The sequence below is a fragment of the Fonticula alba genome (assembly GCF_000388065.1).
Source record: "Fonticula alba strain ATCC 38817 unplaced genomic scaffold supercont2.1, whole genome shotgun sequence".
In the NCBI taxonomy this organism is placed as follows: Eukaryota; order Rotosphaerida; family Fonticulaceae; genus Fonticula; species Fonticula alba.
The window spans coordinates 3205048-3220032 of NW_009242971.1; the positions used below are offsets into that span (position 1 = coordinate 3205048).

General features: G+C 66.3%; 2 protein-coding genes across 2 annotated transcripts in view; one reads left to right on the forward strand and one right to left on the reverse strand.

The window, feature by feature from the left end:
* Window positions 1-580: 580 nt before the first annotated feature.
* H696_00689 (hypothetical protein) lies at window positions 581-11357 on the forward strand (the record flags this gene model as incomplete). Its single annotated transcript, XM_009494569.1, has 21 exons — window positions 581-860; window positions 971-1072; window positions 1164-1354; window positions 1479-3326; window positions 3470-4420; window positions 4560-4632; window positions 4768-4997; window positions 5108-5284; window positions 5402-5527; window positions 5640-5702; window positions 5828-5925; window positions 6072-6462; window positions 6615-6803; window positions 6906-7117; window positions 7199-7602; window positions 7726-8102; window positions 8207-8289; window positions 8457-8578; window positions 8680-8989; window positions 9221-9802; window positions 9947-11357. The coding sequence occupies 21 exons, from the start codon at window positions 581-583 to the stop codon at window positions 11355-11357; spliced, it is 8220 nt and encodes a 2739-aa protein (XP_009492844.1).
* A 559-nt stretch (window positions 11358-11916) lies between these two features.
* The window catches only part of H696_00690 (hypothetical protein), a gene marked incomplete at both ends in the record, with an annotated part of 6605 nt that continues 3536 nt past the window's right edge, over window positions 11917-14985 (reverse strand). The window contains 6 exons of the mRNA XM_009494570.1: window positions 11917-13197; window positions 13419-13720; window positions 13877-14047; window positions 14217-14514; window positions 14677-14758; window positions 14900-14954. Coding sequence (XP_009492845.1) covers window positions 11917-13197; window positions 13419-13720; window positions 13877-14047; window positions 14217-14514; window positions 14677-14758; window positions 14900-14954 — 2189 coding nt within the window. The remainder of the gene's footprint in view (window positions 13198-13418; window positions 13721-13876; window positions 14048-14216; window positions 14515-14676; window positions 14759-14899; window positions 14955-14985) is intronic.

Below are 14985 nucleotides of genomic sequence, written 5' to 3' on the forward strand. Positions count from 1 at the left end.
CTTCCCCGGGTTGGCCCCCTGCGCCCCGTCATCTGCGAAGGCTGCCGGCGGCCCCGTCCCCCTTCTCTGGCCCCTAGCTCCCCCGCCCTCGGTCCCGCCGGGGACCCCAATCTTTTTCTCGCGGGCGACTCCAACGCGCACACAGATCAGGCGCCTCGTCGAGGCAGGAGTGCGTCCCCCGCGCGCGTTGAGGCACCCTTCTCCGTGCGCCTCCTGGCGTTCCCCCCCTCCCCCCCCCTCTCCCTGGCCGCTGCTCTTGCCCTGTGCCCGTTTCTCTTGCGCGCCTCCGCGTCCCCCTCCTCCCTGCCGCCCCTCCCCCTCCCTGCCGCCCCTCCCCCCGTCCACTACCTCCTCTCTGTCTGCTCGGTCTCCTCCGCATCCCTCAGCCGCGCCCGCCTGGCCGGTGGCCTGCTGACAGCTCGCGTTTGGTCGGCACACCCACCCACTCGCGGGGCTCGCTCACCCGGGGGACGGCCACGCCGGCTTCTCTCCTCCTCCCGCTCCCGCTCCCGCTCCCGCGTCCGCCTGTCCCTCCCCTCCCGGCCCGCTCCTTCCCCCTCCCTCCATTTTGACCGGCGAAATGTCCGGCAACACGCGTGCCAACCTGGCGCAAGGGTCTCTGGATTCCGGCGCCGGCGGCGCCCCTCCAGGCTCCTCAGCCCCCGGGTCGATGTCGGATGTGAGCACCGGCTCCGGAGTCGGCCCCGGCCCCGGGCCCGGCAGCGTGCCCTCCTCCCTCGAATCGCTCATGGCTGCTGATGGGCGCTTGGATCGGATCATACGCCGGTCGAAGCTGCGGGACTTCCTCAGCCCCGACGCCAAGATCCGCAAGCGGCTCCAGGCATTGCAATCCTTTGTCGGTAAGCCTTCCCGCCTGCGGGCCCCTTCCCTTGCTCGGATTTCCGCCGCGCGGCCTCCCCCCTCTCTCCCATGCAATACTAACCCCACCTGTTGCCCCTTCGCACCCAAGGCCCAAGTAGCGAATTCGAGGCGGCCTTCTTCCGCGATCATGGCCCGCTGGCGTTGTCGGTGGTTTTCCGATCGATCGAGCGCCAACTGGAGAAGATCCGCCGTGCGTCCTCCCCCAATGTGCTGCACCCGTCCCCGGGCTCGGGCCCCAAATTGACCTGTCCTCAATGTCCCCCGCCCCCGCCTGTCCCCAGTCCTCAAGGAGGTGCAGATGTCCACCGCAGCCATCCAGGACCTCCTGGTGGCGGTGGAGATCCTCCGCCGGATGTGCCATCACCTGGGGCCCGATCTGCGAGTGAGTCCGCAATCCGACAAAATCGTGTCCCTCCTGCGCTTGCTCCTGGATCATGGCAACCATCATAAAATTCGCGTCGAGGGTGTCCATGTGCGCATCCGGCCCCCGGGAAGGCCGCCCCCTTCGTTCGCCCCGATGCCCTTTCTTCCCTGCGTCTCTCCCTCCATGTGCTGCCCCGGCTGTCGGGCTGGCCACTAACACTGTGACTGTCCAGCTCCTCCTGGATTACATGTCGCTCTTCCTGGTGGATGTGCCCATGTTGGTGGAGCTGTATGCCGGGCTGATCAATTTGGCCCTCTTCTTGCCGGAGCTGGCGGCCCCGGCGCCCGGGAACAAGACCCCCGGCGCCCGACCGGTCCCCGTATCGGGGCATATGCCCCTGCGTCCGCTTCCCTACAATCCCCTGGTCCGGGCTGACCAGCTGGGCGGCTTCTCGCTGGATCTGCACACCATGCCCTTCCTGGTGCCACACGGTGACACCCCGTCCGCCATCCGGCAACACAATCTGTCCGTCCTTCGGCTCCTGCTGCAGTCGCTCGGTGCCCATGCGGCCGCCGGGCCATCACGCTACTCGGAGCTGGTGTACTTCTTCGGGCTGCTGAAGCGCCACTACCTGGTGCTCTTCTATTCCGATGCGCCCGAGCCCCTGCGCGTTCCCCAAGCATGGCCCTGCTCCAGCCTGGCTGCCAATGACCCGGCCCGTGTCCAGGGCATTCCCCATGGGCCGATGCTCGGCGTGGTGGCCCCCGGCGAGTCGGCCGCCATCGAGCAGCCCCCCGCCGGCGAGGGCTTCGCCGCCGCCGCCGTCCCGGCAGATGGCCCCGCCATGATCCCCGCCTCGCCCAGTACCACCTTCAACTCGGCCTGCCTTGGGGGCCCATTGTGCGCGGCCCCGTGGGCCATCCAGCGGGTGCTGCTGGAGTTCGTCCTGCGCGGGTGGGTTGGCCCGATGCGGCTGTCACCGGCCGATCCGGCCCTGGGTCCCGGCGACTGGGCCAGTGTGGCCTCCTTCGAGCGTCTCTTCTCCGAGAGCCTGCGAAACCGCCTCCTGCTGTTGGACATCCTACGCCAGTGCCTGCGCTTGGCGTCGGATCCCGTGGTTCACCGGCTGGTGTTCGCGGTGCCCGGGTCGCCGGGAGCCGGTGGCCGGCCGGGGCCCGCCGCCGGGCACACTGCCCCGGCCCCTGCCTCGTCCGTCGAGTCGGTGGCCTCGGTGACGGTCGTGGCCACGGTCAATGACACGGTCACCGGGTCGGATGGGCATTTCTCCCTGTCTACCGTGGCCGGGCCGGTGCTCTTGCGGAGCTCGGCCCCGCTGCCTTTGCATTTGGTGTCGGGCGTGGTGCAGCTGTACCACCTGTGGATGGTCAAGACCCCGCCGGTGTTCTTGCGGTATGACGCCACCCCGGTGGATGTGGTGCTGGATCCGACTCCCGGGACCCCGGCCGGCGCCTCGCGGCGTGGCTCGGCCGGGGCCGGCCTGGCCCGTGCCTCATCGTCCGAGCAACCGACCCCCGGCCATGCTGCTTCCGATGGCACGACCCTCGGCATGTCGCACCCGGGGGATGGCCCGGCGGCCGGCCAGGAGGATGACGAGGATGTCGGGTCCAGCAGCGACGAGGACCTGTCGATTGTGGACATCGACTCCATCCCGGACAGCATCAAGACCGAACCGCTCAAGGGTGGCCTGAGTCCGGATGCCGGGGGGGCGGCCGGGGCTGCGGCCGGTCGGCCGGCCTCCCCGGCCCTCTCGTCGCTGGTGGCCGCGGCCACTGCGGCCGCCGCCGTCTCCGACAGCCGGCCTGGCGGCATGCCGCGCTCGGCCGATCCCGAACGCGCTGTCACCGCCGCCGTCAATGCCTACTATCGGACCCTGCTGCGGGACTTGACGCTGCTCTTCGACTCGCTCTCTCCCCTGGCCCCGGCCTCGGCCGGGCTGCTGCCCTCCGGGCTGCTCCAGCCCTCCAACGAGGGCCCGGCTTGGCTTATCACCTCTGATCAGCGGCATTTGGAGCACCTGGAATCCGGATCCCCAGGCGAGGCGGTCTTCATCCCGGTGCATGTACGTGTCCCCACTGGCGGGTGGGGGAGTTGCATCTTTTTTTTTTTTTTTCCCGGCCCCCCTTCTGACATCCCCTCCCTCGACCTGCTTTTTTTCTCCCCCCCCTCCCCCCCCCCCTCGGGATAACCGCATCCTCCCTCCAGCTGCATTCGCCCTCGGAGCCCGACCAAAAGCTCCTCTTCAACTTGTACAGTCGCGTCCTGCAGATCATTCGCGTCATCAGCATCCAGGGCGGCCCTGGGAGCCTGAGCGAGGCTTGCTTGTCTGCCGGCTTGCCCGGGTCGACCCCCCTCCATGGGGCCGGCCAGTCGAAGCTCGAACGCCGGACTTGGTACACCATCATCGAGTGCCTGCTGGCCATTGGGCCACGCATTTTGGCCAGCCCCTCGCAGGTGAGCGCCGCGCGGAGCCAGCCGCAGCCCCCGTCGCAGGCGGCCCCGCGATCGCCTTCCTCCCATCCGGCAGGGCCTTTGCCCGGGGCCCCGGGGCCCCATTCGGCGTCTGCGGCTCCGCCCCTCTCGAAGCAGGTGGACGCCACTCCGACCGGCAGCCTGAGCAGCATTGCCAGCGCTGGCAGCGGCGCGGCCACCAGCGGCCAGGGCTCATCCATGGCCAGCCTCGACTCCTCGACCATGTCCACAGGCGGGACCTTGACCGGCACCCGTTCGCGCATCAGTCGCCTGACCAAAACCAAGAGCTTCCAGTCAATTGCCTCGCTTGTTGAAGGGGGGTCTGCCGGGCCGGCCGGCGCATCTGCCATCACACAGCCCACCTCGGCCCGAAGCGAGGAGCCCGCTCGCAGCCGGTCCGCCTCGACCTCCTCGACGGCCGAACGCCTGGCGGCCCCGGCCCCGGCCCCGGCTCCCGCCCTGGAGGAGACCCTCTTCTCTCGGCCAACCACGGCCCTGCGCATCGACCCCCCAAGGTCGGTCCTGCTGACGGACCTGTCGCTGGCGCACAACCTGGCCCGCGAGTATTTGTTGACCCTCTTTTCGGTGCTGGTCCGGTCGCTGGTCACTTCGCGATCGCTGTGGCGTCGATGCTCGCGCCTGCTGGCCTCGTACCCGCGTCCGGAGTCGGTTGAGCTCTGGTCGGTGCGTTTCCATCTCCCCCCCCCCCCCGCCTGCCGGATGTGCCCTTGTCTCGGTGCTCTTTTTCTTCCCTCGCTGCACATTCCCCTGGCCTGACCTCCAACCGACGGGCTCCCGGCCATGCATTTGCTGCCCCCTCCAGCGGACGGTCTCTTCCATCACGCGGCTCCTCTCCCGCGTGGTTTTCCATGTCGACCTTCCCAGCCTGTCGGCCCGTGCGTCCCCCTTGCACGTCCTCGCCCGCGCGCCCGCACATGCTTTGACGGCACTCCCTCTCCCGCCCATGATGTTGGCTTTTGATCACTGACGACTGCGAGGAAATGGAAAAAAAAAAAAAAATCCCACCTCAGCCCCCCAGCCCCCTGGCAGTGCTCGACGTCGGCCGACCGACGCCACGACCGACTCGACGTCCATTTCGCGCAGTGCCATCTCCCTACAGTCATCCACCTCTTCCAGTAGCTCGATCTCCTCGGGCATCACATCGCCAGCCATGACTGCCGGAACCACCGGCTATCTGGCCTCCACGATTCAGGCCTCCAGGCACTCAGTGGGCGACATCGCCACTGCTGTGTTGGTGGAGGTACGCGCGCATTCGCCTGCGCCATCACCTGCCCCCTGCTGCCCTCCGGCCCGCCTGCCAGACACTGACCCCCTCCTTTCCCCTCCTCCGCCTGGCGGATTGGGCCGCAGCGCTCCGCCTCGAAGGATTTGGTTATCTCCCCGATGATCACCGTCCATGTGAATGGGGCTCCCTTTGCCGCGCGCCCGGGGCCGCAGTACTCCGCGGCCGAGTTGCTGTCCGACCCGGCCGTGCATGTGCCGGACTCATCTATCTCGCCGGAATTGCCGGCCTACTTCGAGCTCGAGGTGCGTCCCCAAACCGTGCTTCCTGCCTCTCCTCCTGCTGGTGGTCTGACTCCTTCCCTCTCTCTCTCTCTCTCTCTCTCCCTCGCCACTTCCTCGTGGCACATGGACCGCCCTCAGAATGTGGACCAGGCCCTTGGCGTTCGGCTGGACGCCTACACTCAGTGTGTCGACGAGTATCGACGCTTCGTCTACTTCAAATGGCGCTCCGTGCTCTTCCTCCTGGGCAACGTCAGCAAGATCACGGTGCGCGATGGCGCATGCACGCCTGGGCGCCTCTCTCATCAGGGTCTCTAACCCCGGGCTCTTTCCCCTCCCCCCCCCCCTCCTGCTCCTTGTCCCCACTCCCGCGTGAAAGGTGCCTCACGTCCTGTCCAAGGCCATTGAGGCTGTGGTCCAATTCATGGACGATCTGATCAAGGTGCGTTTTTTGTGCCGATCCATTTTTCTCCCCAGCCTCGCCACGGTGGTGCTTTTTCTTTTTTTTGACACACCCATGCCCGGCCCTGGCGCGATGGATTCCCCCTTGTCTACCTCTGCCCCCAGATCCGTGACATTGGCATCAAGGCACCTCTCTCGGATCATCCAGTGCCCCCGATCTATCTCTTCACTCGCTGGCTCATCGAAACGGCCAACCTGGACAAGTACGCCTGTTGCTGGCTGACTGGCTCTTCCTCTCCGGCTCCTGCCAGCCTGCCAGCCTCCCTTGTTCTGTCCTCTTTTTCCGTCCCTCGCATTCCATCCTAGCTCGGCGTCATCTGACCCCTCTTCTCGCCCGGGGGCTCATCAGGAAATTTGCCTCCGCTCGAGCCCTGGCTGTCGGCGGCCTGATCCGGCTGATGTGTCGGTGGAATGACTCGGCCTCGGAACTGGAAACCCCCGTGCCGCAGACTCCGCTGGGCATTGAGCGTCTCCCGGCCCCGGCCCATATCCCCCCTCCGGCGGCCCCCTTCCTGCCGGAGTTCTATGTGCTCCTGTCGCGCGCGCTGACCGGCCAACAGGAAGCCGGACCCGGGTGGGGAGCTGGCCAGCCCCTGCCGACTGCTGGTGAGGCGCTGGCTCCGGAGTTCGACATGAACCTCCTCTATAGCATCATTCGCAATATGCCGCGCTTCTTCGCCACCTGTCTGCCAGGCTCTGAGCTTCTGATTCCGGCCGTGCTGCGGGCAGTCCGGTACATTGTGCGGCTTTCTCTTCCTCTCCTCCGCATCTGCCATCTGCCCTCTCCCCCCCCCCCCCTGGCTCGACCGGTCCCTCCACCTTCCGGGCTCCCTGTCCTCCGAGCTGCCGCCCTCGCCCTTGCTCACACTTTGTGGTCCTCCCCCTGGCACAGCTTCTCGGAACCAACCAGACGCCGCCCCAAGAGGTGCAAACTTGTGCCATTCAAGTGCTGGCCTCCATCGTCGGCACCATCCGCCAGTTTGAGCCGGCTCCCGGTCTCCCAGCCGATGAGCAGATCGTGGTCGGCCTTCTGCCATGCGGGTTTGTCAGGCCCGATGCCACGGGCTACACCTTCAGTCAGGTACCGCGCCTCTGGCATTTGACTTTCCTCCCCCCCCCCCCCCCCCAGGCCCAATTCCCCCACCCCCCCCCCCCCCCCCCGCTCCTCCCCTTTAACCCGCAGCTTCAGGCAATCCTTCGCCGGCTGCTTTTGGACTTGATGGAGCACTTTTCCAGCCTCACGCAGCTGGACCCATCGTCTGGCGCGACGCCTGGCACGCCTTCGCCCCTGACAGCACTGCCCAGTGGCGGCCGGCAGCCCCTTTCATCGGAGGCCCACGCGTCGTTGGTGTCCTGCTTTGGGCTCTACCTCTTCGAGGAGCTGATGTCCCCAAGGTGCGGCCCTTGCTGTTGCCCCTATCGCGGCCCCCTCCTCCGGTTATCGCCTCAGTCTCTCACCGCCAGCCACCGATGCAGCCCGGATTTCGATATGGTCCTCTCTGGGCTGGATGTCCTGTTGAAGTACACGCGCTTCATTGACCCGCTCATTGGCCAGGCGTGTGTCGATGTCATCCTGCTGTTTGCCTATAGCTGCCACGACTCGACCGCCACGGCCGGTCGCGACCGGCCGGCTCCCAGCACCACCGGCTCCCGCAGCCCGCCCCCCAGGCAAGCTGAGCCGAAGGACTCGCTGCAGGACTGCGGCTCGCGAACCCCCTCCCCGGAGCCGGATGCTGGAGCCCCCTCGCCGGAGTCGCCGCGGCAGGGTGAGCGCCGATCGCCGGCATTGAATGATCGCTGGCGTGACCTGGTGTCCTACATCGTCCCGAGCCTGGTATCCTCCATGATCTACCTGTTCTCGGCGCCGCCGACATTCGAGAGTGCGCCATCCTGTCCCGAGCTGTTCCCTCTGCCTGCACCTGCCCTTGTTCGGCTCTCCTCTGCTCTCCGGTCTGCCGTCTTGCTGACCATGGATCCCTCGGCCCTTGTCTGTGGCGTGCCAGTCGGCGAAACCATCTCCCGCCTGCTGGCCTGCCTGGCCGAGCTGACGTCCATCTTCCCGACGGAGATTCTCTTCAGCAATCGCAACCTCTCGGACATGGTGCTCGCTGCGCTGGAGAGCCTCCTCAGCCCTGGCGGAGCCGGGGCCACCGCACACCGGCCCGCAAGCCCCACTGGCTCGTCCTTTTCCTCGGGGGCCGGGTCGGCCTCGGTGCCGAACTCCCCGACATCCATGGGCTTGATTGGGTCCCTGGGCCGGGCGAATGCCCGGTCCCCGGCCGAGGCCGGTCGTGGTCGCGGGTCCGCCGGCTCAGCCGCGTCCGCCACCGCCAAGCATGCCCTGGGCCCCGGGGCTGCCATGTCCCCGGAGATTCTCAAAGTGCGTGGCTATCCTGCCTCCGCCTGGCCATCGGACCCTCACACATATGCTGACCTGTGCTCCTGCCACGGCTGTGGGGCTTTCCCGGGCCCTGTGTCCCGTAGGAGGCCGCGCGCGAGCTGCTCATCCACCTCCTACACAACTCTCTCTCCTTCCCGGGGTGGAATGGGCCCAGCCGCATTGACTGGTACGTGGGCCCGCACTTCCGTGGGGAATCTTCACGGACTTGGCCAGGCGGACCGTTCCTCACATCCTCCTCCTGCTTGCCCGGCGGCTTCCTCTCCCCCATGGGACACCTGCATTTTTCCTTCCCCCCCCCCCCTCCCTGGCCCTGGCTGCTGGCCCCGCGCGCAGCAATGTCACCGAGTCCGATGACTTGAAGCTTCGCCCCAAGGGCTCCTCCGCCGAGTCCGCGCGCTATGTGGTCTTCAATCAGACGACCATTCTCTCTTTCACAGAGCTCTCCGTGCAAAAGGGTGCGCTTGGTGATGCATTCCCGTGCTCCCGGTCGCCATGGAGACCGCCGCCACTGACGCCATCGTGTGCCATGTTCCCCGGCCTGGGATGCTGTTCATAGAATCGGTGGACGTCCGCCTGATCGCTCGGAATATGACCGGTCGGTATGTGTGGGATCTGCGGCTGCTATACACGGAGGATCCGGCGGGCACCTTCACTCGCGAGCAGCAGAGCCGGTCGGCCCACGGCCAGCATGTTCCCCTGACCAACGCGGCCAAGGTCTTCCTCGAGGCGATGACCCTGCCAGTTGGCGATGACGCTGGCCCCCCGGTTCCGGGCCTTCCCTCCGCCGAATCGGCCGACCTCCCCGTGCCCATTGATACCGAGCAGTCTCCTTCGCTATTGCAGCGCCGGCGCTCGGCCACGCACCGGTACGCCTGACTCGGGCCCCCTCTCGTTCTCTCTCCTGCCTCTGCCTGTTTTCATGGCTGAAACTCACCGATTTGTTTTTTCCTGCTCCTGATTCTCCTGCTTCTGTTGTTGGGATGGATGCCGATGATGATGATGCTGATGATGCCGATGATGCCGATGATGCCGATGATGCCGATGATGATGATGATGATGATGATGATGATGATGATGATGATGATGATGATGATTAGGTCTGTCGGTAGCCTGGATGCCTCGACGCAGCTGCAACAGCTGTCCGTGTATGTGCGCAGTCCGTCAGAAGCACCACATCAGCACCCGGACGCATCTGCCGCCAGTGTGGACCTGCTGGATTCCTTGCTGAACTTCATCGGGGAGAATTTCCCCCCAGGCACTGATGGCCCTGTCTGGAGCGAGGACTGGCCCCGGAGCACCGAGCCCACCAGCTTGGCCAGCACCGAAGCCGTCCGTCGATTGAGACTCAGTTCCAGCGGCGGCTTGTATGTCGCCGAGCCCGAGGGCTCAAGTACTCCAGGACTGGCCTCGACTGTGGCCACCCCGGTGCAGGGTGGCCCCCCGACCTCCGGCCTGTCGGCTCCGATGGGCCCGGCTCAGGCTCCGCCCCGGTCGGCTTCCAATTTGGACTTGCCCGTGGTGGCGATGGTGGGCGGTCGGTCGGCCAACCCCTCGGGGGCAGCGGCCGAACCGGCCATTCCACTTCCGACCGGACTGGGGCCTGGTCATTCGGATGCCTTGGCCTTGGCCGCTCTGATGGAACAGCATCACCTGGATCTTCACATTTCATCGCTCTACTCGTACGTTGTGCTCCCCTGCAACAGGAGGTCCCAGGGGCACAAGGCAAAAGGGAAAGGGAGGGAGAGGGGGAGGCGGGGGGAGGGGGTGCCGCCCGACCGATGGTCTCCTTCGAGCAAATGCTGACCCATGCCCTGGCCCCACAGCGAGGCCTCCAGCCTTCAGGTTGCTGATCTTGAGCCGGTCACCCCGCCGGCGATGGCGACAGCCGGCGGCCCGGGGCGCTTTCGCTTCCAGCCAGCGCAGGAGCCCGTGCGCGACCGAGCCAGCCCGCTGCCGAACCAGCTTTGCCGGCTCTTCTTCGCGAGTTTCGGCCTGCTGTCCTTCGATTCGCGCCTGCCGACCTTCGAGTTGCTGAAGCGCGATGTGCCCAAACTTGTTCGAGACATCGGCGCACTGGACCGCCAGCGTGAGCGCCATCATCTGAAGGCGGCCCTGGTGTATGTGGCTCCGGGGCAGGAAACCGAGTATGATGTCCTGGGGAACCGGGTCGCCTCCCGGGCGTTCGATGAGTTTGCCGCCACTCTCGGCTGGCCGGTGCATCTGGCCTTCCATACTGGCTACTCGGCCGGCCTGGACACCAGTGGCTACAATGGCTGGTGGACGGCCTACTTCGCCACGGCTCGGGCGGAGCTTGTCTGGCATGTGAGCACCTGGATCCCGACCGATGCGCAGGCGGATCTACAGCGTGACCTCCACTCCGGCTCCGGGCCCGGGGCCGGTGACGGCGGTGGCGGTGGCACGGACGACGAGGAGGAGGATCCGTCTGACCAGGCCCACATCGTGCCGCCCATTGACTGTCCCCCGCCCACCAGCATGGCACATGCCTTCTGGCCGGCGGCCGCTCCCCCGGTGCCTGGGGGGCCTCCTTCACCGCCGTCGGCTGCCGCCCTGGCGGCGGCGGCGGCGGCGGCGGCGGCTACTGCTGCTGCTACCGCCACCGCCGGTGCCTCTGCCGCCTCTAGTGCCCCTTCCGAGCCCCTGCGGCCGCCGCCGGTGCTGGTGATCGGTGATGGGGCTCTGATACCGCCGGGAGCGGTGACAGGCACCCTGTCGGCCCCGCTGGCCGATGGCCCTGGGCACTTCGTCCCGGCGCGTGAGCAACTCCGCAAGAAGCGCCACATCGGCAATGACGTGGTCCAGGTCTTCTGGCATGAGCATTACCGGCCTTACATCCCGAACAGCGTGGTGCGGTCCTCCTTTGGGGATGTGCAAATCGTCATTTGTCCCCTTCCCAATGGGCTGCGCTCGATTGAGGTGCACACTCGGGCCGGCGGCGTGGCCGATGACCTCGGGCCGCTGATCGCCACGCCGTTGGTCCACCGGGCCATCGTGTCGGCCCGGTGCGTCGGGCCGTTGGTGCGCGCCGCTGTGCTGGAAACCACCCGCCGGACGCAGGCCGCCGGCTGGACCAACACCGCCTCGGCTGCCGACCGGCTGCCAACCCCGTATGCCAACCGCCTGCGCCTGATCGGCGAAATTCGCCAGCGTTACCGGGTGACCACCCTCTCGTTTGAGCAGTTGATGCAGGGCCTGGTCTCGCCGGCGCTCTTCTAGTCACCGGGGTTTCCCTGTGCCTTTCGGCCGGTGTCCTCCCCCCCCCCCCTCCCCGTTTCTCGCGCTCCTCTTCTCAGTTCTCTCCTTGTGCGCCGGGCGCATGCCTCCCCCCCCCCCCTCCTCCCCTCCTCCATTGGCAAGCCCCGGCTTCTTTCTCTCTCTCCAGCCGCACCCGTCGCCGCCCGGAACATCGTGCCTGTCTCGCAATTTCGAGAAAAAAAAATCCCGCGGACAGCCGTGCCACAATAGACTTCCCCTTCGCACGATTGCCATTCACGGTGGGACCATCCGTCTTGCCATCACCGGTTTTCCCTTTGAAGAGGCGGGGCAAAAGGCCCGTGTATATTGCAAGACATGGTGTATGTGACATGAGAAAGGGACCGAAGGAGGGCAGCCGGGGGGGGTGAAAAACCGGGCGAGGATGGCGGCACACAGCATTCCAGGGGCCAAAGCGAGGCCATCGTGTGGTGGTGAAAAAGGCGGACAGGGGGGGGAAGGAAAGAAGCAGGAGGAGGAGGAGGAGGAGGAGAAGGGACACTGAAAGGAGGCTCGGCCATTCTCACAGGGAGGACAGGGACAGAGGGGCGTCGCGCAGCCCACCGGCCACCGGGGCCCCCCCGGCCAGGGTAGACCCAAGGGTGCTGAGGCTCGCCAGAGGGAAGTACTGGCTGTACTGGCTCTGGAAGTGCCGGGTCTGGCTGGCGGAGTTGAGGAAGAGATCAACCAACTGCCGGGCCAGCTGCGGAGCCACAGCCCCGATGACCAGCATGACGGAACGCGCATCGGCGAAGGCCGGCAGATGCCGCACCCCGATGGCCGGGTTGCCGGAAACCGAGGACGAGCCGCTCCGGTAGCTGTAGTACGGCGCATCGCGAAGGGGACCCTGCCCGGTGGCCGCCTCGCGGATGGTCGATGCAAACAGGGCATCAATGCTGGGCTTGGTATTGGCGCTGCCGGTGGCGGGAGAGCCCGCCGGGCCGGCCGAGGTGGCCGGACCGCCCGAGCCACCACCGGCACTGGCCCCCGCCGGGCCGAGAGACCCACTGCCAAACAGCTGAGATCCACCGGGGGGCGAGGAGACATTGCCAGGGGTCGAGGCACCGCCGACACCGGCACCGGCAGCACCACTGCTGCCAGGCACACCGGCGGCGCCGCCGCTGCCACCGCTCGGGCCGGAGGGGACCGCGGCACTGGCGACGCCAGAGCCGGCGGCCGGGGCAGCACCCGGACCAGTGGCGTCCGTGCCGCTGGCCGGCGCCGGCAGGATAAACTGAAGGGAGGCCACATCCGAGGCCGGGAGATCTTGCAGAGCCGCCAGACCCAGGCCAGCGAGAGACAGCTGCGGCGAGCCGGCCAGCACCGGGCTGGGCTCCGCGGCACCGGGACGGCCCGAGGGGGAAAGACCGCCGGAGGTGGCCGAGGAGGCATCGGGCAGCCGGTGCCCGACGTACGTCAGACAGGCCACCAGGATGGCATGACCCAACTCCGAGGGGGAGCGCTGGGAGAAGGACGAAGCCGGCGCCCCGGGAGAGTCTCCCCGGTTGGGGGATGCCCCGCTGGGGGAGGCGGCCCCGGCGCCGGTGCCCCGGCCGAATGAACGGAAGGAACTGAAGCGTGAAGGGAAGATCCCGGCCTTGGCACGCTGGAGCATGGCCGATCCGGGGGAAGAAGACACCCCGCTGCCAGCAAGCTGGTCGGCACCACCTACACCAAGGGCATCCCCGCCGTCGGGGGCCGAGGCGTTGGCAAGACCCACACCAAACAGGCGCTGGATGTCCGGGTGCTTGGCGTGGCCCTCGATGATGTTGCCGATGAGCTTCTCAAAACGCTCGAACTTGAACTGCCAGCATGAAGAGAAGGGGAAACAGGGAAAATGCAGATACGAGGTGGGTATGTGAGTGCGTGCGTGTGCGCGTGCGTGTGCGTGCGTGAGTGTGTGTGTGTGTGTGTGTGTGTGTGCCCACTTGTCGAACAGCCGGCAACAAGGGGAACAATGAGACAGAGCCCCACATAGGTGATGGAAAAGGAGCCGGAGAGCGAATTCCGGGCCAGGCCACGTACCTCCGACTGCAAGGACGAAAAGTGCCGAGACAGACCGACAAGGATGCGGATGATCAGGTGCACCTCCTCCAGGTCAAAGAGGGACACCGTGCGCCCGGAAGCAGAGGGGTTGCTCAGGAAGGAAGAATAGTCATGCAGGATCATCATAATCAGCTCACGGTGTGCGGCCACAAAGGCAGCCACCCGCCGAGCAACCAGCAAGTTCGACCGACAAGTGAGCAACATGCAGCAGACCAGCTCCAGCACCGGCTTAAAGGTGAAGTGGTAACGATCAGACTGGCTCAGGTCGCGGGACGCGTCTCCTGCCGGATGGGATCGGATGAGGGGAGAGGAGTGGAGACAGCGAAGGGCAAAGAACGAGAAGGGGGAGCGATTGGGAGGGTCAGCGACCGGATGAATTGGCGGTCGAGAAACAGACGAAAGCCAGGGGGGGGGGGGGCGGAGCGGGGCAAACGTACGACCAGCGACGGACTCCTGCTCGGTCGGCCGGTTCTGGAAATACTGGCAGAAGGTCAAGACATCCAGGAGCCGGTGCTCGAAGAGGAAGAGCGCCCCACTCGGGATGGAGCAGAGCCGAATGAAGAGCGACAAGCGGACCTCCTGCAGGAGAATCATGTTGAGCAGGGAGTCTGGGTGGGTGTGGGTGTGTGCAGAGACCGAGCAAGGAAGGGACAGAGCATGTCAGAGCCCCTGGCCATTGACAGGGAGACAAAGACAGGGGGGAGGGGGGGGGGTGGCGAGGAGAGAGGAAGGCAGCAAAAGACGAGGGGAGAAGAACAGGCATGATTGCATTCGTACCGGACCCAGAGACGATGGCTTCACTGATGAGGGCATCATCCTCCTGCAGGCTGTGAATGAGCTGCGGCAAGCCAAAGTGCGGCAGGTACTGGGCAAATGTAGAGGACTTGGCGGCAGACGAGATGAGAACATTCAAAGCCGAAAGGGCCTGGATACGCTGGATCGGCGGGGCGCTCAGGCAGTCACGCGCCAGACAGTTGAACAGGGACATCCCTTCATGGCAGAAGAGCCCCAAATCGTCGATCGACACGAAGCGGATCAGGGCACTGAGCGCCGAGAAGAGGGTGCCACGGAAAGCCTGATACCAGACACAAACCGGCCGCCACGATGAGGAAACGGGGGCAGGGCAGCGGGGAGGGGGATGAGTTTCACGGTGCGCAGTGGGGCCCGCGGACGAGCCAACAAAGGGCAGAGAGAGGGAGAGGGAGGGGGGGGGGAGCAGAGGAAAGCCAGGTCGTACCACGGTCGACTCGACAGAGATGATGGCAGCAGTGATGGAGAGGATGATGTGGCTGAGGTGATCGGCAAACAGATAGTCAAGACTCTGTGTCGGGATTGAGTGCGGAGGGAATGACGGGGTGAGTGAGGAGAAAAAGATGGAGGCAGGCGATGTGGTCGGCCTTAGACCAGAAGGCGAGAGAGGGGAAGGGCAGAGCGAGCGAGGAGAGGTGCGTGGTAAAAACCTACCGAGGCCGAAACGAGGTCCGAGCACATGGCGAGCACCAGGGACGCCATCGACTCGGAGAAGCCGGGATTCAGCGAGAGGTTC